This window comes from Globicephala melas, chromosome 5 (assembly GCF_963455315.2).
Source record: "Globicephala melas chromosome 5, mGloMel1.2, whole genome shotgun sequence".
NCBI classification, from domain to species: Eukaryota; Metazoa; Chordata; class Mammalia; order Artiodactyla; family Delphinidae; genus Globicephala; species Globicephala melas.
In genome coordinates, this window is record NC_083318.1 from 120221009 (window position 1) to 120247787 (window position 26779).

Genomic DNA, 26779 nt, shown 5'->3' on the forward strand with positions numbered 1-26779 from the left:
AGATAGTGTCAGTTCTCCAAATTCGTTTCTTTCCTTCAATGTTGTGTTAGCTATTCTAGGTATTTTGCATTTTCATATAAACTTTAGAATCACAAAATATCCACAAAATAACTTGCTGGGATTTTGACTGGGATTGTACTGAATCTATAGATCAAATTGGGAAGGACTGACATCTTGACAATTCTATGTTGAGTCCTCTAATGCATGAACAGAATAGTTTTTCTTTGGTTTCTTTCATTATAGTTTTGTGCTTTTCCTCATATAGATCTTCTACATATTTTGTTAGATTTATACCTAAGTATTTCATTTTTAGGGGGTGCTAATGTAAATGGTATTATGATTTTAATTTCAGATTCCACTTATTCATTGCTGGTTTATTGGAAAGCAACTATTATATATTAACCTGTGTCCTGCAACCTTGCTATACTTGCTTATTATATTCTGGGAGCTTTTTTTAAAAATTCTTTTGCATTTTCTACATAGACATATGCCAACAAGAACAGTTTTATTTATTTCTTCCCTATGTGTGTATACCTTTTATTTCCTTTTCTTGTCTTATGTTAGCTAGGACCCAAGTAACTTTCCAAATGACACAGAGCTGTTAAGTAGCAGAGCCATTACTTAATCTCACACCCATTTTGTGCCAAAGCCCATACCCTTTAATCATTAAGCTAGCTTGCATTCAGTGCCCCTTTCTTTAACTCTCACCTCTCTTTATTTGCAGCCTCTTAAAATAATATTTTATTGTTTTTATTTATATTACATTCACTTCTCTTTTATGGGCATAGATTTTATGTTCCTTTGCATACAATTTTCAGCTCTTGTTTGTTTACTTATACTTCCTTTTGCCATCTTTGATGTTTTTTGAAGTGTTTCTACTTTCCTTTTTGACGTTTTTTTTTTTTTTTTTACCAGAGTTCTTGCTCTGCAAAATTCTTTCAGCATGGGATGTAGAATTTGAAATTTAACTTTCACCTGCAGTGGTTGCTCACTTTTACCTTCTTATCAAGAAAATATATAGACAATAAACCACAAAACCATTTTTATTAATCATGACTCACCTTGCCTCCTCCAATGCACAGTGAGGTCTGACAGTGCTCATGCCATTAACTTAACAAAAGAAGTTGCACTTAGTGGGACAATACACCGTCTTTTTAATGCAGACCAAACAGGCCAGGCAGCTTGCTTCTCCAGCTTTACCTTGTTCGATGATGATAACTCCTGAGTCATCACAGGTTCACTTTTCCCTCTCCTGAGGTTCTCACCCCATGGCTTTAATGTTTTGTTTTCTGAGTATTGAAATAATATATAATAAGTGCAAAAAAAAAAAATCCAGGACACCCATAAAAGATAAAAGAAAAACACCAAGGATTATCCACAGTATTATCTCCTAGGGAGAACCATGATTCGCATTTTTGTATATATCTTTCCAAGTATGTTTGTGCTTTAGACCATCATGAAATTATATTAATAACTTTTACAAAAAGGTGCCCACTAGACATGTTTTTTTTATATATATATATATATATATATAAACCTCAATGCTATGTTTTGGGCATCTTTACATGTGGAAAAATAAAATATTCATCATCTCCACTACTCTGCATAGTATTTCACCGCAGCTGTAAGCCATATTTATATGATCTGTGTCCTATGCAGGAGAGCTAAATTCTTTTTTTTTGCGGTACGAGGGCCTCTCACCGCTGTGGCCTCTCCCGTTGCGGAGCACAGGCTCCGGACGCGCAGGCTCAGCGGCCATGGCTCACGGGCCCAGCCGCCCCGCGGCATGTGGGATCTTCCCGGACCGGGGCACGAACCCGTGTCCCCTCATCGGCAGGCGGACTCTCAACCACTGCGCCACCAGGGAAGCCCCTCGTCTTCCTCTTTTGATTTCCTTTTCCTCCCAACTCGTGCCACTCCTCCTTCTCCTTGTGTCCCTCTTTGGTCTTCTTCCTCCTTGCTTAAACTCAGACTGCTCTGCAATACGCATACCTGCCTTCTTCCATTTGATTTCTTAGTACATTTTTTCCTTTTACTTTGTGCTTCTTCCCCTCCGTACTTGTGTTGGGATTCTACTCAGTGTCCTCTCTCCTCTCATAACTTTGTTCCATGCTATTCTTTCCCCCCCTATTCTGATTAGTCTGCACTTTGCTTTGACTTTCATTTTCATTAATTACTAAGGTGAGCAATGTTAAGAGCCTTGCTGATGATTACACAGTAATTCTTGTCAGAGCCGAGTGAGAACTTGGTTCTCCTGGACCATCTAGTGATGGTCTTTTCACTAGATTGAGTTGCCTTATCCTGGCTGAGGTTAGAAAGAGCCTCACATTTAGTATACAAGTCAAACAAGGAAGAAAGCAAGCAAGCAACAGCAGCAGAGAAAAATAAAAAATAAAGGGAAAGAGAAGAATAGTCCCTAATTTAACTAAAGGGACTTGACTTAATTGTCTCTCTGCGCAGTGACTTTGTTCCAGCTGAATTAAAAGAGAACTGTTTGTGAATGTTTGCCTTCTTTCATTTGTTCTAAGACTATTAAAAATGTATAACTGTCAACCTACCCAACAGTGTCATTTGAGACCTAAGATTATAAGGCTAAAAGGAAGCGTAATAAATAGTCAGTAATATCTGTACTCAGAGGTAAGAGAACCATGCCTGATATATTAATTTAATTTCTTTTTCCGAATTAAAGGAGTTTGTATACAGACTCTGTACAAAATATCAGGCAGTCAAGACTTGGTCTTATAATCTTTCCCCTAAATCATCACAAGTAAATAAGGAAATTATAAATATGTGATTAGGTAAACCAAGTTGGAAGAGAGAAACAAGGGGTCTTATTAAATGTATCTTGGCAGTAGGTTTTTGCAAAGCCAAGGTCACTTCCTCTGTGGCTTTTTCTCATGACTGCCTTTGTTTCTCTTTTGGCAATAATTGCTTCCTGATCCGGAGCATTTCTTATCCAAGCTACCCATTTGACATGAACTAAGTCACTGTTGTTTATTATGTTGTGCATTTAAGATATATCAATTAATTAAATTAATTAAACAAGGAGACAATTAAGCTGAGGTGGCTGTAATGTCATATACAAGCAATCCAAAATCTAAGCCTGTAAATGTCTCAATGTTACAAAATCAAAACCTAAGGACAATCCATTGCAAACAGCCATCTAGGCTTTAAGCCGTAGCCAGTCAATAATTTTCTTGCTTTGCTTCCTTCTTTCTTCAGTAAAAGTGTCTCCCTGAGCTTCCTGTCCATGGAATGCTCCTAACCACTTCTGGTTTGACACTGCCAGATTGGAACCCATTCTTGATCAAATAAGATCTTAAACTTTTTCATTTGCCTCAGTTTATGTTTTTAACACTATACAGTAAAAAGACCACATTTGAAAACCAGATGGAATTCTTTTTATGCGGATGAGAATTGCCTTTTAAAGTAAAAGGAGGTTAAATACTTATTCCAATGTTGCTTCCAGTGTTTTTGAGAGAAAGGGGGTATTCTCCTTGCAAATTGCCTTCAGACTTTACCACAAACAGGAGGTGTTCCCTACCCCCCACCATAAGTTTCGAGTAGTAGAACAGTTACTAGAAAAAGCACACTTCTTTCTTTTGTATCCCTAGGAAGTTCACCAGCCTTTCTGTGCTTTAGTGTCCTCAACCATAAAATGATGGATAATAGCAGTACTTAACTCATAGAATGGCTCTAAAGGAATTAAATATCTAAATTGCTTAGTACAGTGCCTGGCACATAATAAACACCATATGCCTTTGCTGTTACTGTTTCTACCGCTACTAACAGCTAGCAACTACTACTGACAATCCTCCCTCCTTTCATATTAATTTAAGAATTTATTGGCTCCAGGGCTTCCCTGGTGGCGCAGTGGTTGAGAGTCCGCCTGCCGGTGCAGGGGACACGGGTTCGTGCCCCGGTCCGGGAAGATCCCACATGCCGCGGAGCGGCTGGACCCGTGAGCCATGGCCGCTGAGCCTGCGCGTCCGGAGCCTGTGCTCCGCAACGGGAGAGGCCACAACAGTGAGAGGCCCGCATAACGCAAAAAAAAAAAGAATTTATTGGCGCCAAATGACTTTTGGCTGTGTCTACAAACAAAAAACATCCCTCAAAGCTGAAGATTTGTCACTAATGAAACAGTGAAAAGATGTGTGGCAGGATCTACCTTCAATTCTGAAAGGAGGTCCCCAAACAGTTTTGAGCAATGAAGTGACGTCAGAGTACACGCACAACCGCGCACATGATTGCTCTGAAGGAAGCCCTTTTCAGCTGATATATGTTGCACATTTTTAAAAGAGTCGGTCGTATACTTTACATCTTGTTTCTCCAAGGTAAATACGCTTCTTGAAGATAAAAGCTGTATTTTCCACTTCTGTGCACTTTGCATAGCATACAGTACACTGTTGTACAAATTGCAGGTGTTCAATAAATATGTTGATTAGCTGCTGAGGTAGAGTTGCAGGAAGGAGAACTAGGAATAAAATGTTCTCCAGTTAATTGAAAATTGCTTCCCTGCTTAAAAATGAATTTGCCTTTTATTATCTTTTTCCACAGTTTCTGGAAGATGTTACAGTTGGCATTTGTCATTTGATTTTATACAATTTTGTAAATTTGATTGAAATTTGAATTCTTGCAAAGGGTCTGTTGTAGGGTTTTCTATTTTTATTATTGTTTCAAAGTGGAAAGAAGTGTTGTGTAAAAGCAAGCCTGTTCCAATCACACTTCATGGAATTTGTTAAGAGAATCATTGAGATTTAGAGCTTGTAGGGACCACGTTGTTACAGCCTAAACATGCAGCACACTACCTGAATACCGTGGAAACTTAATAAGTCATTGAAAAATAAATGAACCATTGAGTACACTCTCTTCACTTCACAATTGAAGAAACTGAGGCCCAGATTCCTTGCCCGCAGTCACACAGTGGCATAAGATAGATTAAAATAAATGTTCCTTGATATCATCATGCTTTAAATATGGATCTCACATTTCAATTGTAACATGGAAGAGACTTTAAATTTAGTCTTTGACAAACTTCTTTTACTTTAAAGAATGTGAATAAATCAAATTCTTGGTTAGTATCAGTTACACTTTAGGAAGGCAGTCGTAAGAATTTGTTCATACAAGTCGAAAGGATTGTTTGAAGGTGAAACCAAAGCGAAATGTTTTTCAAGTGGTTTGTTCAAGGCCTGTCAATCTCTTCCTTTCCTTTCTCCCTCCCATAAGTTTTTTTCTGTTTTTATGTGATTAGGGGTTCCTATCTACTATGAAAGACTTTCTGGTGGAGACATTTGTCTTTCTCAACACATAACACATCCACTTCTGTGCATCGCTTAGACTTTCAAGAAATATTGGTGGTATCCTGTTGACTGATTTTCTGTTATTTTGCAGGATGGAAAAAAAGAGTCAAGCTCATGTACCTGTATGAAGGGGCCGAAGCTCTCAGAAATAGGGACCATTGCCTGGATGATAACGCTCAGTGATGCCCTCCACAATTTCATCGACGGCCTGGCCATCGGGGCCTCCTGCACCTTGTCTCTTCTGCAGGGACTCAGCACTTCGATCGCCATCCTGTGCGAGGAGTTCCCTCATGAGTTAGGTAAGGGACTCTGCTCTTGTTCTCCAAGTCCGGTGCTTCTTGGTTTCAGGGGAGGGAGACGTTTCAGACACTCTTAAAAATCCTGCTGATGCCTCAAAAAGATGGAGCCCTTTTTTAGACAATGATGATTTTCTTTTATTTCATCCCCAAATAGGAAAGTAACCCTACTCACTTGATGTGTTCTTCTTCTTTTAGGGGACTTTGTGATCCTACTCAATGCAGGAATGAGTACTCGACAAGCCTTGTTATTCAATTTCCTTTCTGCGTGTTCCTGCTATGTTGGGCTAGCTTTTGGCATCTTGGTGGGCAATAATTTTGCTCCAAATATTATATTTGCCCTTGCTGGAGGCATGTTCCTCTATATTTCTCTGGCGGATATGGTAAGAAATTTTAAGATTTTTATCTTGTTTTAATTTAAATTTGGAATGACACATCTGGGTTATGAATTGACTAAGGGTGACCTTTTGCTTTCCACAGTGTGGAAGGCCTTTCTGTTGTAGTTTAAAATATTCCTGGTCCAACAGGTAACTCTTTTTCAGTAGTTTGTACTAATAGTGATTTGAAAGTGATTCTCCTTGATTGTTTGATCTAGGATCTCATTGACAGAGGATGAAATGACTTATTTTTGCTGAAGGAGAGATATCTTCCCGGGTGTTTGGCCTTGTGGGTAAAGCTTGTATTCTATAGTATGTCTCCATGGGACTTTCCTCTCTTCTTTTGTTGGGATGTCACATTCAGAAGGGAATAACTTGTTAAAGTAAATAGCATTTTGTTATTTCAAAGTTCTGAACAGTGAGAGCCTTTTGAGTTAAACTAAAACTGGTAAATTAAAATTGAACGGTATTTACTTGGGACGGTATATATTTGTATCGATGTTTATGTCTATGCTGTGTCTGTCTTTATGTCTGTGTGTGTGTAAGAGAGAGAATACCAATGGTCCTGTGCATTTTCAAATAAATCGTGGACAGCTTTCTAGAAAATGAAAATGTGCTAAGTGGATGCAACTCAAGGAATGTTTCTTTTGCATTTGGAACTGAGGATGTATTACATACATAATTTAATAATTTAATGTCCTTCATCTGCGTTCTTAGTTCCAAATAACTGTCTAGCTCTGTTCATTGTTCTGTGCAGGCCCTTATAAGTACAAGGATTTCATCTCTTAGAACCATCACTGCATTTATGTTTTTCTTCACAGAATTAATGGCTCATAGCATATTTTATGCTAGGTCATCACTTCTCCTTTCTGTAATGTAGGAACCATATCTATTAGAGTTATTCAATTTAAAGAAATAATACTAATAAATGATGCTGTATATACTTACGTGCTTTTTTCAGAAAGCATACTTGCTTCTTTCAGAGCGGTTTCATAAATGTCATCCATTTTATCCCAGTAAGTTTCCTCAAATCAGGCAGGTGGATTGACAGTGGATTCTGGAGATCTCTTGGATGCTTTGGGACAATGCACCGCTGTATGCATTGCATGTATAGCAAATCAATGTGTGTATAGCAGATCACTTTGAAATATGTTTTGAAATGATGACATTTACAGATCTCCTCATGAAGCCTTTTCAGTAGAAGTTATATGCTGAGAAAGGATAGCTTTTAAGTACAGAACTTGGGGTTTTAATTGCTTTCACTGCAATAAGATTGTTTTAGTCTTCAAGAACAGAGCACAGTTTATTTAAAAACCTTATGATTTTGCAAGCAAAAGGAAACAAATTGAAGAGAACAGGAATTAGATATATAGTGATTTCTAAAAATGTATTTAATCAGCTACTATTGATTGATATTTTTGTATCAGGCTTGGAAATTGTGGACCCTGGAGGGAGCAAAAAAGGCACAGTCCCCGTGTTCCTGGGGCTTCTGTCTACAAAGAGGGGAACCTGAAATTCAACAAGCAAACAAAATCACACACATGATTACATAATTACAAATAAAAAACTGTGAAATGAAAGGAAAAACAATATATATGATGAAAGATGATAATAAGGGAACCTAAATTAGGAGGGCCTAAGAGAAGCCTTCCGAGGAAAGTAAGATTTAAGCTGAAACTTCAAAGATTTAGCTCATTGAACATTTTGAGGGAAAAGCGTTCAGATAGAGGTTTTGGTGGGTGTGAAGATGTTGAGGATGGAAAGAGGCTGGATGCATTTGAGGTCCAAAAAGAATGGTGTGGACGGAGCACAGAGAGCAAAGAAGAGAGCTGGGGGGGGGGGGGAGAGAGAGAGAGAGAGAGAGAGAGAGAGAGAGAGACATAAAATGAGGTACATCCCATCCCACTGTATTGACTCACTTGGGGAACACTATTTTCGTACTTTTCTTCTTGTTGATGTCTAGTAGGGCTGGATATCACTGTTATGCTCTCTATACTAAAACATCTAAACAACTCAGAGAAATGCTCGTCCCCTCCCACCTCCACAGGAATCTATCAGTGACAGTTTTATGTTCTCCCACAAGATGGCAACAGTTATCTAACAATATATCTTTCCTCTAGTTTCCAGAGATGAATGATATGCTGAGAGAAAAGGTAACTGGAAGAAAAACCGATTTCACCTTCTTCATGATTCAGAATGCTGGGGTATTAACTGGATTCACAGCCATTCTGCTCATTACTTTGTATGCAGGAGAAATTGAATTGGAGTAATGGGAAGTGAAAGATGGTGGTGTTAACGAAGGCATTTAATAAATAAAACAGCTCCTATTTGGTTAAAAGATAATTTTGTTTTCAGCTGTAGGTCAAGAAAGCTGATTGTTGGTTTTCTGATCTGTGACATAGGCCATTATTTGTTGTTAAAAATCCTTCAAAAAGCTTTTCAGTTCCAGCCTGAGAAGCCTGATACATGAGGTATTTGTTAAATACTCACTTTTTTTTATGTTTCATGCACACTAAAAATCATCACAGAGCAAGAAACGACGCATTCTATAATCATTTTGACACCAAGACTTGGAGAAAAATACAGACTAGGCCATATAAGCCTTTGAACCTCTATGGTTGTATCAAATGTTCAAGTAGTTTCAGAGTGGTTTTCTTTGAATTAATTTGTTTTAGTGCTTTCACAAGCAAGTACACAGATACAAATGATTCCAAGGCCTTAGTGAACCCAGGAGAGAAAGATTGCTCATAACTTTTGTTTTGTTTTATATTTCACTTACGGACTTCTAGGATTGTTTTGGAAACCATCCTGAAATAATATGAATTTTGAAATCAGTAAAGTTTTGTTAGCCCTACTAAGTCCAGACTCAGTGTAAACTCCACCAGATTCCGTAAAAAGCCAGAATTGCTTTCTTATGACTTACGTTATGGTTGTACCATGGCAAACGGCAGAACAGTATGTAAAGCTGGTGACAACAACGTTTCAGTATCCAATGTGTTTGCTTGTGAAGGTGAAGAAAATGTTTGTTTACAGAAAGAAATTGAATGTAATTTTAAGCAATTTACTTTTAAAGATGAACACAACTATTTAGCAGAGGATATTTGAAGTAAATGCGAAATAACAGCTGGACGGCTGTATGCCAAAGACTGATTGGCTAGGAAATCTATGTTCCTTATGGGTGATTGAGAGACATTCAGAAAATACTTCTTTTGTGTTCAGCCTACATTTTTCCTATATTGTATACCTTGCAAAATAATTCCACACACCATGGTTATTTTTCTACCCTTTATAAAAGGTAGAGCCTGTTTATTCATTTAGGAGATACAAAAAGTTGGTCTATAATTGAAACTTCTAACCCCAATTCACACTCCCAAGTCGTTTAAGGAAAGATGATTTGACAGTGAGGAAAATGATTGAAAGAAGCCAACAATGATCTCAGGAATTATATTTTTCTACAGACCATAAAATGATGTCACATAGCAATAATGCAGATGGGATGAATATTTAACATGTATGTTAATGTACATTTCACTCTATGACTGACAATTAAAGAATATTGTTTGACCAAACAGTAAACACCATTGAATCCATGTATTGTGTCATTCGTTATTCATTTTAATATGTATTATTTGTGTGACTTCCATGTACTTGGTATTATGAGGGAGAGAAATAGCTATGTTTATTTCAAAGATATTCAGCAAATAAATACTGTAAATATTAATCATTGTTCATTAAAATCAGTAAACATAGAATCTATTTTTATCATTTCACCTGTTTACATTCAATCTTTTGTTTTTTGGTCTCTCCCCTTGTGGAGCACAGGCTCCGGACGTGCAGGCTCAGCGGCCATGGCTCACGGGCCCAGCCGCTCCGCAGCATGTGGGATCTTCCCGGACTGGGGCACGAACCCGTGTGCCCTGCAGCGGCAGGCAGACTCTCAACCACTGCGCCACCAGGGAAGCCCTACATTCAATCTTAAGAAATAATCTTTACCTCTTTAAAGCACAGATTGTATGTCTGGGTTAAGAAGCTATTTGCAACATGATATTAAAACAAGATAGTTTGGGCTTCCCTGGTGGCGCAGTGGTTGAGAGTCCGCCTGCCGATGCAGGGCACACGGGTTCGTGCCCCAGTCCGGGAAGATCCCACATGCCGCGGAGCGGCTGGGCCCGTGAGCCATGGCCGCTGAGCCTGCGCGTCCGGAGCCTGTGCTCCGCAAGGAGAGAGACCACAGCAGTGAGAGGCCCACTACTGCAAAAAAAAAAAAAAAAACAAGATAGTTTAACAAACTCTCATTTGGTGTAGATCAGCGTATATGTGGACTGTCTGGGTGCTTCACGTTACTCTCTCCATGTGTTGATGTTTTGGCCATTTTCCTCAACTCTGAGGAGAACAGAGGCAATAGGGTATGAAGACCAAAAAAGCAAAACAGAAAATTTCTACTTATTAGAGGCTATGGTTCCAGGTAGAAGGTAGGATATGGGAAGCCGTGCTTAAATTTAAATTATCCTAGATAACAAAATGTAAACCTATCAGTCAACATACCTTATCCTGAGACATTCATTATACCAGTTGAATATTTTATAATTTCAGGCTTTAAAGATGCTAGTATGGCAAACCAAAAATGATTTCAATGCGTTATATGGGCGTGTATACTTTTATTTTTGCGTTATTGAACTTTATAACAATGATTACTAATTTGGCATTTTTTGAGTACTGAATCAGACCCTGTCTTAGTCTGTTTAGGCTGCTATAGCAAAATACCACAGACTGAATAGGTTATAAACAACCGAAATATATCTCTTACAGTTCTGGAGGCTGGAAGTCCAAGCTCAAGGCACAGGCGGGTTTGGTGTCTGGTTTGTAGATGGCGCCTTCTAGCTGTGTCCTCAGGTGGTGGAAGGGCAAGGGATCTCTCTGGAGCCTCTTTTATAAGAGCACTAATCCCGTTCATGAGGGCACCACCCTTTTGATGTAAGTATTTCCCAAAGCCCTTACCTCCTAATATCATCATCTTTTGGGGATTAGGATTTCAACATATGAGTTTTGGGGGGACGTAAACATTCAGACCATAGGAGACCTCTGTTACCATACTCATGTGGAGTAACAACCAACCCGAAGAATCTGAAGACCCCAGGCTCACAGCGACAGGTTATTCTCATGCCCACGGGTCTGATGAGCAGATCCAGCCTGGGCTCTGCTGGGTTGCTCCACTTCAGGCTCATGTCGGTTGGGCCAGTGTAGTAAGAGGTGCTGCAGAGTCAAGTGGCAGATAGACATGCAATTCTAACGCAGGAGGAGAGTGAAGAGTGCAAATGGGTTCAATCTACCCTATGCAGATTTATTATTTCATTTTCCTTAGAAAATATCTAATACAAATTCACCCAAAGTTTCCAGAACTACTTTCATGTTTGAACTTAGTATTTAATACTAACTCCTTTTTATGAGAATATTATTTTCTTTCCCTTACCAGTGTAAGTTATTGTGTGTAGATGTATGGATGTCACACTGGTTTGCTGTAAGTCAGGATAATCTGTGTTTCTTCAGTTTGCAAGTCTGACCCTGTGAGGTTCACTTCTATAGCAGTTGCTTAGCAGTGCCAGTGTGAGAGTCCAGTTGTATAATAGCCCCTGAATAGCATTTCATAATGACCTCTAGATGTTTAGTATTTCCAACCTACCAACCCAACATCTAAGAGGGTTTCTTTAACTAGGAGCTTAAATTTTTGAAAAATGAATTAATTGTGAAGAACCAAAGAGCGCTCTGATTTACCAGGTAATTAGTGTAGGTGTATTAACAGAACTAATTATTGATGGTCTGTGCCAGGGGAACATTAACTACCAATGTGTCCTCCATGCTCTGATTGGCATTGTCTTCACTTTGTTTCTTAACAGTAGGCTACCGTGATTTCCAGACTCCCTCTGTTTTATTTAAGGTCCATCACAGTACAAGAGGTTGACAATACAAGAGGTTCTAACTCTGTGATAAATAAATTCCTTAGCACTGATGTTGCTGCATCTGCTTTCTCACTGACACTCTGCCTTCCCCCAACTGTGGGTTGAAATACCTGTGTAAGATTGCATTGCCCTTAACTTCCTTTCTGTGCTGAGTGCTCACAGAGCCTTCTCTCATGGTCATTTAACTCCTTATACTGGAGGCTCCCAATCAGGGACTTTACTAGTAAAATTTCAGGTAAGCTAAGGCAGCGGGATAAACTGAAAACTCCAAATTCCTGTTCCATTAATTCTGAGACATTCTTGAGGAACTTACAGCTGTGTGAAAAGGAAAATCGTCTGTTGGAATCTGGTAAGGCCAAGAAAATGCCAGCATCGTTGCATTTAGGATTCGCTAGCATAGAATAACAGGCATGTAAACATGTTAGGTTCACTTTCCTTCCTATAAAAGGAGTGTGGAAGAAGCAGTGCAGGGCTGGCATTGCGGGTCTTTGGTCATTGGGAATCCCGGCTCCTTTGACTTGTAATCTTTGGCTTCTGACTTTAAGATTACTTTACATGCTAAAGTGTTTGCTAGAGAGATCCCAACTAAATTCCACATAGCAGGAAGGAGGAAGGGGTAGAAAGGCAAAAACTTCACACCTAGCTCTTCATCCCCCTTAAAGGAGCTTTCTCAGAAGTAATATACAGCAATCTCCACTTATAGTCACGTATCAGATTTAGTCACAGGCCACACCAACTTGCAGGGGAAGCTGGGAAATGATGCTTTTAGCTGGATATACTACCACCGATAAAGTCAGGGTTCTGTTTCCAAGAAGAAGCGAAGGATGGATATTGGGTAGCAGAGTGACTGTGTCAGGTAAAGACAGGCTTGCATCTGGTTCACTTGGGGAACTTATCATTCTAGGTGGTTCTGACACAGCCAGCTCAGGGAACTGCTGCTTTTAGGGATTCTCATGACTTCTTTCAGATTAATTCCTTGATACTTTGACCATTTTAATTATACTGGGCCACCTGACCAATCTTACCTTACAAACAGTATTGTTCATACACACTTGTACTTTCTAGTTTCTCTGTCGCAGCCTGTTGTATTATTTATTTACCTTGAAGACATCTTGTGTTTTTCACAGGACGGTCTACCTTCTAAGGAAACAAACAAACAGAAAACCAGAAACCCCAAAACAAAAAAGAAACCTCTTTTTTTCTATGGACGTTCATCTTTCTATTTGAAACTCTTCTGATTATGGGGCTCAAACCCAGAACTGTAAAACTAAGTACTGTCAGTAGAAATTGGCAAAAACAAATTTAAAAAGTCATTTGTTTTTTTCCTCTCTCGTTATGAGTCATTACAGCTATGTAGCATAAGCTAAGTTGGATCAGAAATGTTATCTGATTTTTGTAGATAATTAAATGAGCTACTGGTGGCACCAAATCTTACATCGCTTAGTTTGGATATATACAGCAAGAATATTTTTCATGGTTAGGGCTTGCATGTTTTAAACTTTATATAATGGTTTAATTCCTGTTGCAGTGGTTGTGCATGGGAGCCCAACAACTGTCTACACCTATCTGTGGGAAAACCCCAATAGGGCAACACGTGGATAATTTATGACCATGCTTGTGGTCACCAAAGGGATGTTTGATCAGGGGTCATGGGAGAGAAAAATAAAGATGAAATATTTTGAATTACAGGGGCAGGTCTTATAGGAAGAATTCAAGTCAGAACTATTTCCCTCCCTCACAAAGCTGAGGAAGTTTACAACACCTGTCTCCTTCTGGATTTTGTGGTAACTCCATCAGAAGGCCCTGCAGACAGCCCAGGAGGGGCCACTGCAGTTATGGACACAGTGGACTGGTGTCTGACTCCCTTCCTGGAAGCAGAGAGACTGAGAGGAGGCTGGCAGGCGGCTTTGGAGGCCACTCTCTCAGGTGAGAGGTGTTGGTGCATTCAGCTTGAACTTCAGCCCTAGAGTTTGTTGGGACAAAGGACGCATGAATATCCCCTTGGCCTAGTGTGATCTAATGGGAGCTGAGAGATCTGGTCTGGAACAATTTAAAATCGTGTGTAAGAAGGGTGCCATGTTGAGGACAGAGAAGGTCGGTACTGAGTGGACTTCTAGAAAAGCCAAGGACTGAATTTCGTGGGACAACTGGAGAATTAGGATACATCATTGGGGAGGAGACCCTCTGAAGAATCCTAAATGTGCCAATAAGAAAAAGGGTTAGCTTTAAGTACTCAGACAGCTTTAAGTCAAACCAGACGGCACGGAGTCATATTTTGACTGTACCCATCAAATAAGAACTTTTCTGTGCCTCCTTTCCCCGGGTCTATCAAAGCACTTAACCCTTGTGGCGCCAGATGCCATGTTAGCAAGCAGGGGGAGTAAGAGAGAAGAAAGAAAAGGATTCCTTCCTAAAAGTCTTATCTTTGAATAAAGGTTGAAGTACTGATTGGTATATTGGACTGGATACTTTCAATAATCGACCTGAGACTATATATATTTTTTAATTTTTCAAAAATTTTTATTGAACTATAATTGATTTACTGTGTTGTGTTAGTTTCAGGTGTACAGCAAAGTGGTTCAGTATATATATATACACATATACATTCTCCTCCATTATAGGTTATTACAAGATATTGAGTATAGTTCCCTGTGCTGTACAGTAGGTCTTTATTGGTTATCTATTTTATATAGAGCACTGTGTATATTTTATGATCTGAGACTATATTAAAGCGATTGTAGGACTTTATATTCCTCCAGAGTTTTGTGTCAGAACAGTCATTGTTCCAGATCAAGTTTCATTCAGGGGTAGAAAGGCTACCTGGTCCCATCCCCCAAGCAAGTGGGGAATAAAATCAAAGTTGTTACTGGTTTACCCTGAGAGAACTGCAGGTCAATATATGGATTACACATGCACTTTTAAAACAGCCCTGTGAAATCGGTCCTAGTTTTAATACCAGGCACGGCTGGGGCTGAGCCCTTGCAGAGGGACCACATGCTCTGGGTGTGTGGTTGGAGCAGAGTGTGACCAAAGTCCTCCCACTCTCACCGCTGACCCCATGCAGCACCTGCAAACAAAAGGAGAGCCCCTTCCTCTTGCTATATCCCCCAGGGCTCTCTGGTGAGAAAGTTCAATGTGCTGTTCACTGCACAGGAGAGATGCTAAGGGAATTCTGTTAGAGCAGAGGATGTATTGAAGGGAGAATCTGGAGCTGAGAGGCAATACATTGATAAGTGGCACACAGAGTGTGACCAAAATGACATTCTCTGTGATGATGGGACTTTGTGCATTTGCTATGTTTGGGCCATAAACTTTTCAATTGCACAGAAAAGAGATTCACTCTCCGCCCTTCTGTATCCTGCTCTTTGTCCCAGAGGACTGACCTATGTGGACCTCAAAGTGTTTAGACAATGGGGAACTTAACAGGGGATTGGAGGGAGAAAGGAGAGTGAGGGTAGGGCATCAATTTCCTTGACTATCTTTCCACTGGGTTCCCTTGGGCTGTCTGTTGCTCAACTGAAGGGCAGCTCCTCTCCAGAAATCCTTCTCCAGAACTATCTTTGGTTCTGGAGATCCAGATCTTCTACTCTCTGTGGTGAAGGGCCACTTTCTTATTTCCAATTTGCCACAGGTTGGTACTTTTGTAAATAGAATGCAAAGGAATTACTAGAAAAATGAAATAAAATTTAAAATAAAGACATAATCAAAACCATTTTTATTATGGGAAACATCAGACATACAATTATTTTATTGAATTGCTATTGAAAATCATAAATGCTTACTCAATTTCTATACCTAGCTCATCTAACCAATAGTTGCTGGACCAACACCAGTCTATGGCTCCTTTCCTTTGCTTCTGGCAATTACGCTCTCTCTATCCCTTTGACCCAGGGGTAGTAACCGTTCTGCTGCAGTTTGCCCTAGATTCATGCTGGGGTTTCCCCAAGTCCCACTTGAATTTTTTATAATTAGATCATTTGTAAGTAAATGGACCTGTCTCACCTTATCCTAGTTTGAGTGGGCCATTTGTTTTTGTTGTGACTGATCAGCAGTAGATGTCTTATTGTGAATTCGGGGGAGAGAGTAAGACACTAAAGTGGGTAAATGGAAGTAGAGTTAGTATGATTTGAGAGCAAACTGAAAATTTGTAGGTACTAAAGATGATTGGAAAATATGCATTAAATGCTCTTAAGTTAACTGGATGGAATTAGGTTAGATTAATTTGTATGAGTAACTATTCAAACAAAGAAAAATATCTAGGATTTTTGAGAGACTAGCTATGAAGTAGATTTATACTTCCGGCAGATACATATCTTTAAAATTGATAAAAGATCCCAACTATTTATGAGGCAACAGTTCCTTAAATATCACTTCTTTTAAAACAAAGACAGATTCTAGGTGGGGAAGAGTGAATATATTTCTATAAATGCTTACTGAATAAACAGTTTGTGACTTATGAGATTTTTTCCCATGTAGATGTAACATATTCCTTCCCTTAAAATGTACTCTGGGGCTTCCCTGGTGGCGCAGTGGTTGAGAGTCCGCCTGCCGATGCAGGGGACACGGGTTCGTGCCCCGGTCCGGGAAGATCCCACGTGCCGCGGAGTGGCTGGGCCCGTGAGCCATGGCCGCTGAGCCTGCGTGTCTGGAGCCTGTGCTCCGCAACGGAAGAGGCCACAACAGTGAGAGATCCGCATATCGCAAAAAAAAAAAAAAATGTACTCTGAATTATTATGAGGCATATCTGAGTGATAAAACAGGGACCCAGCTTATAACCATAGAGCTGAGGGGAGGCTCCTCCTGCTTGCAGCAGACACCTCTGAATAATATTTTTCCTTTGGGTGTCATTCTGTTAGCCTTAACGTTGTTATTCTTATAATGAAATGTGGGATTGTTAATGAACTTAGAAACACTGATTTTGGAAATCTTAGAAATTGTTGGGAAGGTATGTCATATACATTTTTCTCCTTTCTCCACCTTTGCTTTTTGTCTTTCAATAAAAAGTCTTTTAATTTGCAAAAACTAAACCTCAGAATTTCACGTAAGCATTTTATAGAAGGACACATGGGAGAACAATCACCTGTGCTATCATAGCAAGTCCTTGGTGTTTTAGGGTGAAAAATGTTCAAAACATTTTAGAATAGTGAATATTAGAGACAATATTTATAAAATAAGGGTGGAGTTGCCCTCTACCTTTGCAGTGACAAAACTGGTGAAAGTGATATTAAATTACCAACATGTTTGGAGTCAGGGACTTCTGTTGATTTTCTTACTCACGTTGACTCTGCCTTTCTTGTAATGGCTTCATTCTTCCTCACAGAATCTGGCGGCTCCATCCTCAGTGGTTCCAGAGGGCCTTCCAACCACTGCCCACCCCCCCGTGCCCCGCCCGAGCTAGCAGGTCACCTAGGCTAGGTCAATCATAACCTTTCCGCAGAACTTCCCACATTGGAGGGGAACAGCCAGAGCTCCTGCCTTTGAATGTGGCTCCGGTGCTCCTTGGCATGAGGAGAAACCTGGGAAAATGAGACTGAAGCTCAGAGAGAAGATGACAGAGTAGAGACTGGGGTAGAGAGAGAGAGTTGTCATTAAGTTGTCCATGGTTGTAGTCTCTGACATCCCTAGTGTGTTTCTATTTTCTCTGCAGTTCCTTCAATTTTGTGAGTTATCCAAGTTATTTCAATATTAAGTCCTTTTTTCTTTTGGCTTTAGATAATTTGAGTTTGTGTTACTCGAAATGAAAACTTTCTTTTTTTATTGAAGCATACTTGATTTATAATGCTGTGTTAGTTTCTGGTGTACAGCAAAGTGATTCGGTTATTGAGATATATTCTTTTTCATACTCTTTTCCATTATGGTTTATAACAGGATATTGAATATAGTTCCTTGTGCTTTACCAAACTTTCTAACTAATACAGCAGTTAAATATTGAGATATTTATTGTAAACACAATTTCTAGCACTTAAATTTAGCACAGTCCCTAAGTACTTTTTGGACAACATCCCCCCTGCCCCCTGCCGTCAGGATTTGGAGTCAACTTCCTATTTGGGGCAGAATATAGCAAAATCTCCATTATGTTCCTCTAGTGGTGAACAAAAGTCCTTCAAAACTTGCAGATAACCTCGTTCATTATTATTTCACTTTGGAATACAGAAACATTGTAGATATTTTAATTTTTGTGTTTAGCACTGCTAGTCCGTCAGAAGCCGTGGTTGTTCCTCAGTGGTGACCAAAGGAGAGGGTAACATTTGATGTCACTGATATGTTTGGAGCTGAAGAGGGCCTTAGTCTGTAATTTAAACAACCTGGAGTCCAGAACAGGTCATGGTGATGAAATAATATTCTATGTATAGAATCATGATTTTTAATAGCAGGAGCAGGACAGCAGAAAAAGTCACTTATATGCCTTGACAAGCCATGCAAAATGAGACTCTTTAGATAACTCTGAGGAAGATGTTTTATGTAGGATATGAATCTAGGCCATACTTCATACACCATGTGTTCACAGAAAAATGCAGTTTCTTAGCAACCATCACCTGGTTGTCAAGTTATCACTTGATTTTTATAGACACCTGGCTTTTTTAGGCACATGCATCACTAATACTTAAGCATAATATCCAGGTTAGTGTTGGAATAATTACATTTCACTTTTTTCCAACTAAAACTTTAAAAGTTTACCATTCAAACTTCAACTGTTTTTGTAAAAATAAGGTAGACCATTGCAGGGAATGAGAAAAAAATTTCTGAGCTTGTCCTGTGAATGAAAGAATTCGTTCATTTGTTCAATAAAACATACATTCAAGGCCCAGAGGATACAAAGATGAATCATCTCATGTTTGCTCTCAGGAGGATCGTGAGGGAATAGTCACATAAAAACCAATGATACCACAACTCATAGGTGTTACGATAGAGGACACCAGCAATCAGACAGACAGACACGCAGCAAATAGTAATTGAGCACAAGTGGGAGAATTTTCTTTAGGCTGGAGTGGGAATCAGTCAGGCAATTCTTCACAGAGGACGTTGTGTTTGACTATTTGACTTTGGTTTTAGTGAATAAGTCTAATTCCTTTCTGGCTAGACCGTTTTTCCCTTCCCATCACTCGAATCAAGAACTTCCCTCCGTGACTTAACTTGAGATGGAACACTTTTGCAATTAATAATACTAAATGATGCTTTGGGGATCACCAGAATGATACTTTTGATATCAATACACTGCTGTCATTTACACTGTATCTACTTAATTGATTTCCCTTGATCCCAAGTGCATACATTTTGGTATCATTTACACCACTGTAGAGTGTAAATATACTGGAGGTGGGGTGTTTCTAGATAATACGATTACTTCTAATACACTGAGAAAGGCAATGTAAACAATTAAATTAATATTAACTGAAAAAAAGCAGAGGCTACTCAGCAGTATGCCCTCTGTAATCCCAATTTTTCTTTATATATGGATGTATGTATAGTATATACAGATGGGAAAGATATTTTCTAATGCGTTAGTAGGGGGTATCTCTGTTTGTGGCATTATGAGCTATTTTAAATTGGTTCTTGGTAAAATATTAACATTTTCTCAATTTTCTTCAGTGAACATTTATTCTAAAAAAAACCTAATAAATGCAATTAGAAAAAAAGGAGAAAAGTTCATAACGTAGAGGACAGAAAAATTTAGGAGAACATAATAACTGACACGCTTAATATCTTGTGATGTTACTTCCCTTTGGCTGTCAGTCAAAGTGGTCATTGTATTCTCTGGAGCATCCCACCTCCAAATCCCAGCAATTCCAACCACTTCACCAGTGACTGTTTAGGCATATGACACAGTTTCTGATCCCTGAGACAGGACAGTGTGTGCTGGGAAGTTTCTTAAAAAGAAGAGATACCCTTTACTTCTTTGAGACATTGTGTGTAGATGTGATGTCTGGAGCAGCTGTTTTACTACTGTTACAAGTTGAATTGTGTCCCCACAAAAAAAGATATGTTGCAGTTCTAATCCTCAGTATCTCAGAATGTGATCTTATTTAAAAATAGGGTCATTGCAGGTGTAGTTAGTTAAAATGAGGTCAGACGGGAGAAGAGTGTGTTCCTAATCCACTATGACTAGTGTTCTTATGAAAAGGGGAAATTTGGGCACAGATCCGCCCACAGGAAGAATGCTAAGAGAAGATAAAAGCAGATTGGGATGATGCTTCTACAAGCCAAGGAATGCTGATTGCCATCAAACCACCAAAAGCTAGGAAAGAGACGTGAAACAGATTTTCCCTCACAGCCCTTAGAAAGAACTAACGCTATGCACACCTTGATCTTGGGCTTCTAGCCTTAAGAACCGTGAGACCATACATTTCTGTTGTTTAAACCCCCTAGTGGGTGGTACTTTGTTATGGCAGCCCCGGCAAATGAAAACATTTACCTTGAGAGGTAATAACATGAGGACCCAGGTGATGTGCTGAGGATGCAAGATAGAATATGGAACTATGGTCTAGGATGACATCCTTAGCAGCTGAATTAACAAACCTCCTCCTTGGAGTCCCATTTCCTTGGGACTTCCTGACATGGGTAACAATCACTTTTCCTAGTCATGAAAACCCTTTTGAGTTGCTTTCGACTGCTAACAATGAAAACAAACGAACTGATTCAGCCCTCCTGCGTATTCCCTTTTGTAATCCAAATTCTGATGTCCAGCTCTGCCTGCGGGCCACCCTCCTCCACTAGTCCCCAGATGCCTCTCTATATGTCTAAACTCAAGAGGAATCGTGTAGCACTTGTCTTCTGCGACAGGATGATTTCACTGAGCATATTGTCCTCCAGGTTCATCCATGTTGTCACAGATTGCAGAATTTCCTTCATTTTTCAAGGCTGAATAATATTTCATTGTATGTATATAGTGTATTTTCTTTATCCAGTCACCCATCAATGGACATTTACGTTGTTCTCATATCTTGGCTATTGTGAATAATGCTGCTTTGAAAATGGCAGTGCTGACATCTCTTCAAGATCCTGATTTCAATTCTTTTCGATAAATACCTAGAAGTGGGATTGCTAGATCACAGTAATTCTATTTTTAATTTTTTTTATACAACAGGTTCTTATTAGTTATCTATTTGATACATATTAGTGTATGTATGTCGATCCCAATATTTTTAATTTTTTGAAGAAGTTCCATACTCCTTTCCAAAATGGCTGCACCATTTTGCATTCCCAACAACAGTGTACAAAGGCCCCAATTTCTCCACATGCTTGCCAACACTTGGTGTCTTTTGTTTCTGCATGATTCCATTTATCTAAAAGTATCTTATCTAGAGGCATCTAAAATAGTCAGAATTGTAGAATCAAAGAGTGGAGAGGTGGTTGCCAGGGGCTGGGGGTGGGGGAAATAGGGATTGTTTATCAATGGGCATAAAGTTTCAGTTAAGCAAGAGGAAGAAGTTCAAGAGAACTGCTGTACAACGTTGCACCTAGAGTTAACGATACTGTACACTTAAAAATTTGTTGAGAGGGTAGATCTCATGTTCATGGTTCTTACCACACACACACACAAAAAAAATCAAGAGGAAAAGAGGGCTAACTCATGTTTTTTCTCCCAAGATTTCCTACTTCTGTGAAAACCAGAAGGAAGTGTGTTATCTAACTCTTGTCACCCGTAGGAGCCCAGCCAGCCATGACCCCTGTCATGACATTTAAATAGCTAAATTTTATGAGAAAAGCCAAACAGACAGACCGGTCTGTTAGTTTTCTCATAGGTTTCCGGTCTTAATGGTGCTTCAGGGATTGCCTGATTGTTCCAGGGTAGCAGAGGAAGAAGCAGCTTCTGGCTGATTCTCTGGCTTCTCACTTTTTGGAGTTGGCTTTTGGGACTGGAATCTGGAACCAAGGAAACATTGCCATTTCCAATCCTGCTTTGGTGGGGAGATGCTTCGGTGAGGATGAGAGGTTGGGATCATCTCCAAGAGGAAGAGAGAAAAGGAAGATGCTTAATACCAGGAGGCCTGGGAAATCAAAGAGGGTGGGATTTCCTGGACTTGGAGGTGGGCAGTGGGTGTGAAAGCTGGCCCTGTGGAACTTCCTGTCCTTGAACAGCCCCAGTGCCCATGGAGCTGTCCCTGTGCAGGCACTGCATCCCCCTGCCTTCTGCTGGTGGGGTTAAGATTCCCTCATCTTCATGGGGCTTCCCTGTGTCTTTAAGCTGTTAAACTAACTCACACCTCCACTGGGGAATGGGTTATGGACTTGGCGGAAGAGGATAATTCATTATACTCACGTAAGCTACCTAGCTCTTAATTTCCAGGTGGAAATCCTAACTGGCTGTCCTGCTTCCATTTGCATTGTGAGTCATGGGCTTGAATGATCTCCTGACAACACTTTGGAGTTTCCAACCTGTGATGCTGGTATGGAATCTCATTTACTCATTCATTGGAGAAATGGTGGTGGATGGATATTCAGGGAAAGGTATTTTTGAAGGTGGTATTTCTCTGCTGACAAATAAAGAATGGGAAGTGTCTTCCTTGAATGGTTTGTTTATCAAACTGAAATAAATGATTTGTGAGTTACCCTCACAGAACTAGTGAAGGTAAAAAACTTTCTTAAGAAGAACTCAGGGTGCAAAGAAACTAGACATCCTTCAACCTGGTTTTAAAATACAGAACTTGCCATTGCTATTTCAAGATCTGTATAAAAATAGGTAATATTGAGCAGAGAACATTTTATTAAATATAACACTTGTATGTTTTTCAGTGCTGGTCTATTGCCAATCAATCAATAAATACTAGCCATTAAGTGCTTCTGCTATTTTAAATTATGTTATATTATTTCTTTCATTTACCACTTATACTGCCACTTACTATGTGGTACTTCTGTTAAAAGTAATTTTCCTTTTGAAGTTTCTCCTATGGATGTAATTATAAAAATAACTATAGAAATATTTCCTTATTAAAAATTTACTGTGAACTTATTTCAGGTATTTAAGTTTTTAGATTTGATCTTATATCACTAAAAATATTTCTCTACAGTTTGTTTTTTAGTTTATTAATTTTAATTATTTAGTTTTTAAAAAATCTTAGAAGGAACAGATGCGTTGAAGGGGAAAGGATTTTGGAATCAGAGAGATCGGACTTTTAATCTTACCTCTGATATCTACTTGCTATGTGAGCTTGGTTATACCTCTCTGAACTTCAGTTTCCTTATCTGCAAAACAGGGATAATAATTTCTGTCTTGCAGGGTTAAAAGTGGCCATGCATGAAATATGTCTGGTAAGTGGTAAACACTCAACTTGTATTATTTTATCAGCTTCTCCATTTTCCGAATATCATCTAGAGATAACAAATAGTTTCTATTTCATGGTAACAAGATCATAGAGCTTATTATTGTTTACAAAGAATTTTAATTGAGGGTGTTTTTAAGGTTTAGCTATTACCCTAGATTTGCTTTCTTTGAAAGTATATACGTGTAGCAGGCATATTACTAATATTATTTTAGAAGAGAAATACTTAAATGTTATTTTCACTTAAAATGTTGGTGTTTTGTAATAGGTACTTAAGATCAGTGGAATTCCTGCCTGGATTCAGATGGATTCATGAAATGACTTAATTGTCATGTTGACTTTGCCTGACAGAGAACTTTGCTTTGGTTTTAATTCTTCTTTGATAATTTCCTATTTCTTTGTAGTTTGTGGTGGTTTTCAGACGCACATTACTCAAAATGCTACAGATTTTTTTCCTTTCCTATACTGCCTCTGATAGAGGAAATATGATTCAATGTTATAATAATAATAAGCACTTTATGCTCATCAAAGTTTGAAACATATTCCTGTGTCTTCTCATTTTGTTTAACTTTCTCTGTCTCTAAGAAATTACCTGAAACAGTTACCTATCCCAGTCTTGACGCTTGTGTCCTTGTGTGGGAGTGTCCTTGTGTGGGAGTGTCACACAGACTGCATCTGTGTGAGCCCAGTGACTGTGGTGGACGAGCTGGATGTGGAGTGAGCATGGGCTGTGTCTTCCCCTGGGGTGTGCCGGCAGCTACCGCCTTGGTGGAAGTCACGGCTGGAACTGGAGGGGCTGAGGCCAGAGCCAGGTGTAAGCCAGGGCTTCTCCCGTGCTCAGTGGTTGTCTCAGCCCTATTGGGGAAGAGATCGGGGCCTGAGGGGCTGGGCTAGGAGCCCTGAGGGAGTTGGGCTTCTCCTAGGTGGGACGGCAGTCTCTGCCTTGGTTTTGGGCTATTGCCAAGGCCTGAGGTTTTGGGGCTGCACTTCTGCACTGGTTTCACTTTTCCCGCAGTGTGCGTGCCTTAGCTAGAGGCGGGGCTGGAGCCAGAGGCCTTGTCCTCACTTCCTCCCACATGTGCACAGGGAGGCACCCACCTGCGAGGGTAGTCTCCTCCCTGGAGCTAATTTTGCCCCTTCCCATTGTGCACAGTGACGTGCACGCTGACAACGGCTGCCTCTACTGTGATCAGAGGCAGGGCCGGGGTCTGAGCCGGCCCTGTTCTCTCCAGGCGTGCACAGTGTCTTTGGCAATGGCGGTCTCTGCCTCCGTGGGGTGCAGTAACGGTGCTACAGGGGCTGGAGCACGAGCCCTGAGTGGGCTGGGGGAGGGGCACCCTGTGGCAGTCCTGACAAGCCAGCAGAGCCCCACGTAGTCTTTTATCTTCTGCTTCCGTGTTGTGATTGGGAGTAAGCAAGTCTACCTGTGCACGCTTTAAGAGCAGAGCCTTGGGTACTTACAGCTCTCTAGTAAGCCCCACTGGGTTTCAAACCAGCTGAGGGCACTCGTCTTCCCAGTGTCAGACCCCAGGGCTGGGATGCCTAACAAGTGGCTCTCACCCCTTGCTCCCCAGGGAGGATGCCCAAGCCTATGGTATCCCCCGTTTCTTCTGGGTCCCCTGGTAGGGGTGTGGGTCTTGGCCAGATTTCTTCTTCTCCATGACTATCTGACTCCATAGGGATCTTTCTTTACCGCCTTGGTTATGGAAGAGCTGCTCTGCTAGTCCCCAAGTTGATTTTAGTGGGAGTTGCTATATATGCAAGTTGTAGTGTTTCATGTTTGTGAGGGGAGGTGAGGCCAGTATCCTCCTACTCCGCCATCTTGATTTCGGCCCTCCTGGGATTCAGTGTTACCATCACCTTTGCAAAGATTATTTTTACTAGGTAAAGTACAGTTGGTTCTTAAACTTTTTTGGATTCTGGAATCCTTTGAATTTTGGATGAACGTGAGGCACCTCTCTCCATATACAGCAGAAATAATACATACACACGTTGTCTACAGTTAATCTCCCCTTCCCAACTCAGCTAGTTAAGAGAACCTCTAGATTCAACGGTACTGTTTATGGATCACATTGCAGTGCACCTGATGGATCACATTGCAGTGCAGCTGGTTTTGCTGATTTATAACACTAATTTACATGTCAAGTGTGTGTGGATGTGAACACCTGGGACACACAGCACAAAGCCTTCCCCCAGCAATGCACTCTGATAATTTCACCACAGAGAGAGAATAAAGGTTGATTAATCATTCAAACTGTGTTCCATGGAAAAAAAGGGTAAGCTACAAAATGTTAACATCTTTTTCTAAGAAGAAAGAATTCTGTGTTCAAGAGGTTTAAGAAGTGTTGCATATTGTAGTCATCCCATGGAGTTTCACTTGAGTCTATCAAAGACTCTAGAAGTCCTGCAGTAAAGAAGCCAGTGTAACTCTTTTTGACCCAGCGTCTCCCCATATTATCAAACCACATAGCCTTTTTCTTCCCCCCATATTTGGATAATTCTTATTAGGATCACTTAGAATATACCTTTGGAAATGGCGACTACTTTCATTCATTTTTTTGTGATTCTTATAACATCTGCCACTTATCCCGGTGCCTATTGACAATGCTGTGGTTGGATCAGCATTTGGGAGGAACCGCTAGGTCCTTAGCTCTTGCCCTTCTCATGGTCATCCCTTCCATGTAGGCCAGATCTGAGGACTCCGGCCCTCTTCGTCTACTGGTCCAATGTATTGAGACTGGTATCGAGCTCAGCTTTCTGGTTTTTATTCTCGAAGCTTTTGAAGATAACAGAGGTCAAATGCACCCTTTGTAGTAGTTACCTCCTATTTCATTCTCAGCAGTTTCTATTTCTTTTTTTTTAAGCTGTTCTTTTCAGTATTTCAGTGACAGCTAAGACTAGAGCTTATCTTACTATAATCTCACCTTCCATCATCAGGCAGGTTTGAGAGGCAAAAGAATGTCATGGACGAGCACCATTGTGGATGGCTCTGGGATTAAGAGGCCCAGGCTCAAATCCAGCTCCATAAGCATGGCGATCTGCTAAACCACATCTGTAAAATGGTGATAATAATGGCATCTACCTCATTGGTGCCATTACCTTGAAGCAGTTAATACACACAGTGGAGTTAGAACAGGGCATGGTTATAACAAGTGAGTGTTATTATTACTGAAAGTCAATCGAATCTGGTTCTCATGACCTGTTCATGGCCTGCTATACAGTAAGCACCCAAACATTAGTTATTCTTGCCATTATCATGTTACTCTTTTGACAGTTTTATTGATTCTATTCTCATTGTCTTGACTTACCTGATTCCAGAATGAAGATATTTGATATAAACTGATTACAGAAATTTAAATTCTAGTACCCAGAGTTCCTGTTATGGAACTGATACGCGATTTTGTTGTTGACTTTCAATAGCGTGAACCCAGTAAAGAACAAACTATTTTCTTTCTTGCTTAGTTGAAAGAATTTCTCTGCCAAACTGCACCCAGAGGGTAGAAGAGCTATGCGTGTGGGAATGTGTCAGGATGTATCTAAAAGAGCTTCAGGAAGGGAGAAGAAGCAATTATGTTAAACCTTCTGGAA

General features: G+C 40.0%; 2 protein-coding genes across 3 annotated transcripts in view; both read left to right on the forward strand.

Moving 5' to 3' along the window:
- SLC39A8 (solute carrier family 39 member 8) overlaps positions 1–9628 on the forward strand; it is a 70734-nt gene extending 61106 nt beyond the window's left edge. For both annotated transcript variants that reach the window (XM_060299751.2, XM_030845140.2), the window contains exons 7-9: positions 5392–5599; positions 5795–5979; positions 8094–9628. In XM_060299751.2, coding sequence (XP_060155734.1) covers positions 5392–5599; positions 5795–5979; positions 8094–8243 — 543 coding nt within the window. In that variant the 3' untranslated portion in view covers positions 8244–9628. The remainder of the gene's footprint in view (positions 1–5391; positions 5600–5794; positions 5980–8093) is intronic.
- MANBA (mannosidase beta) overlaps positions 1–26779 on the forward strand; it is a 589447-nt gene that overhangs the window by 451778 nt on the left and 110890 nt on the right. The gene's annotated exons all lie outside the window — the stretch shown is intronic.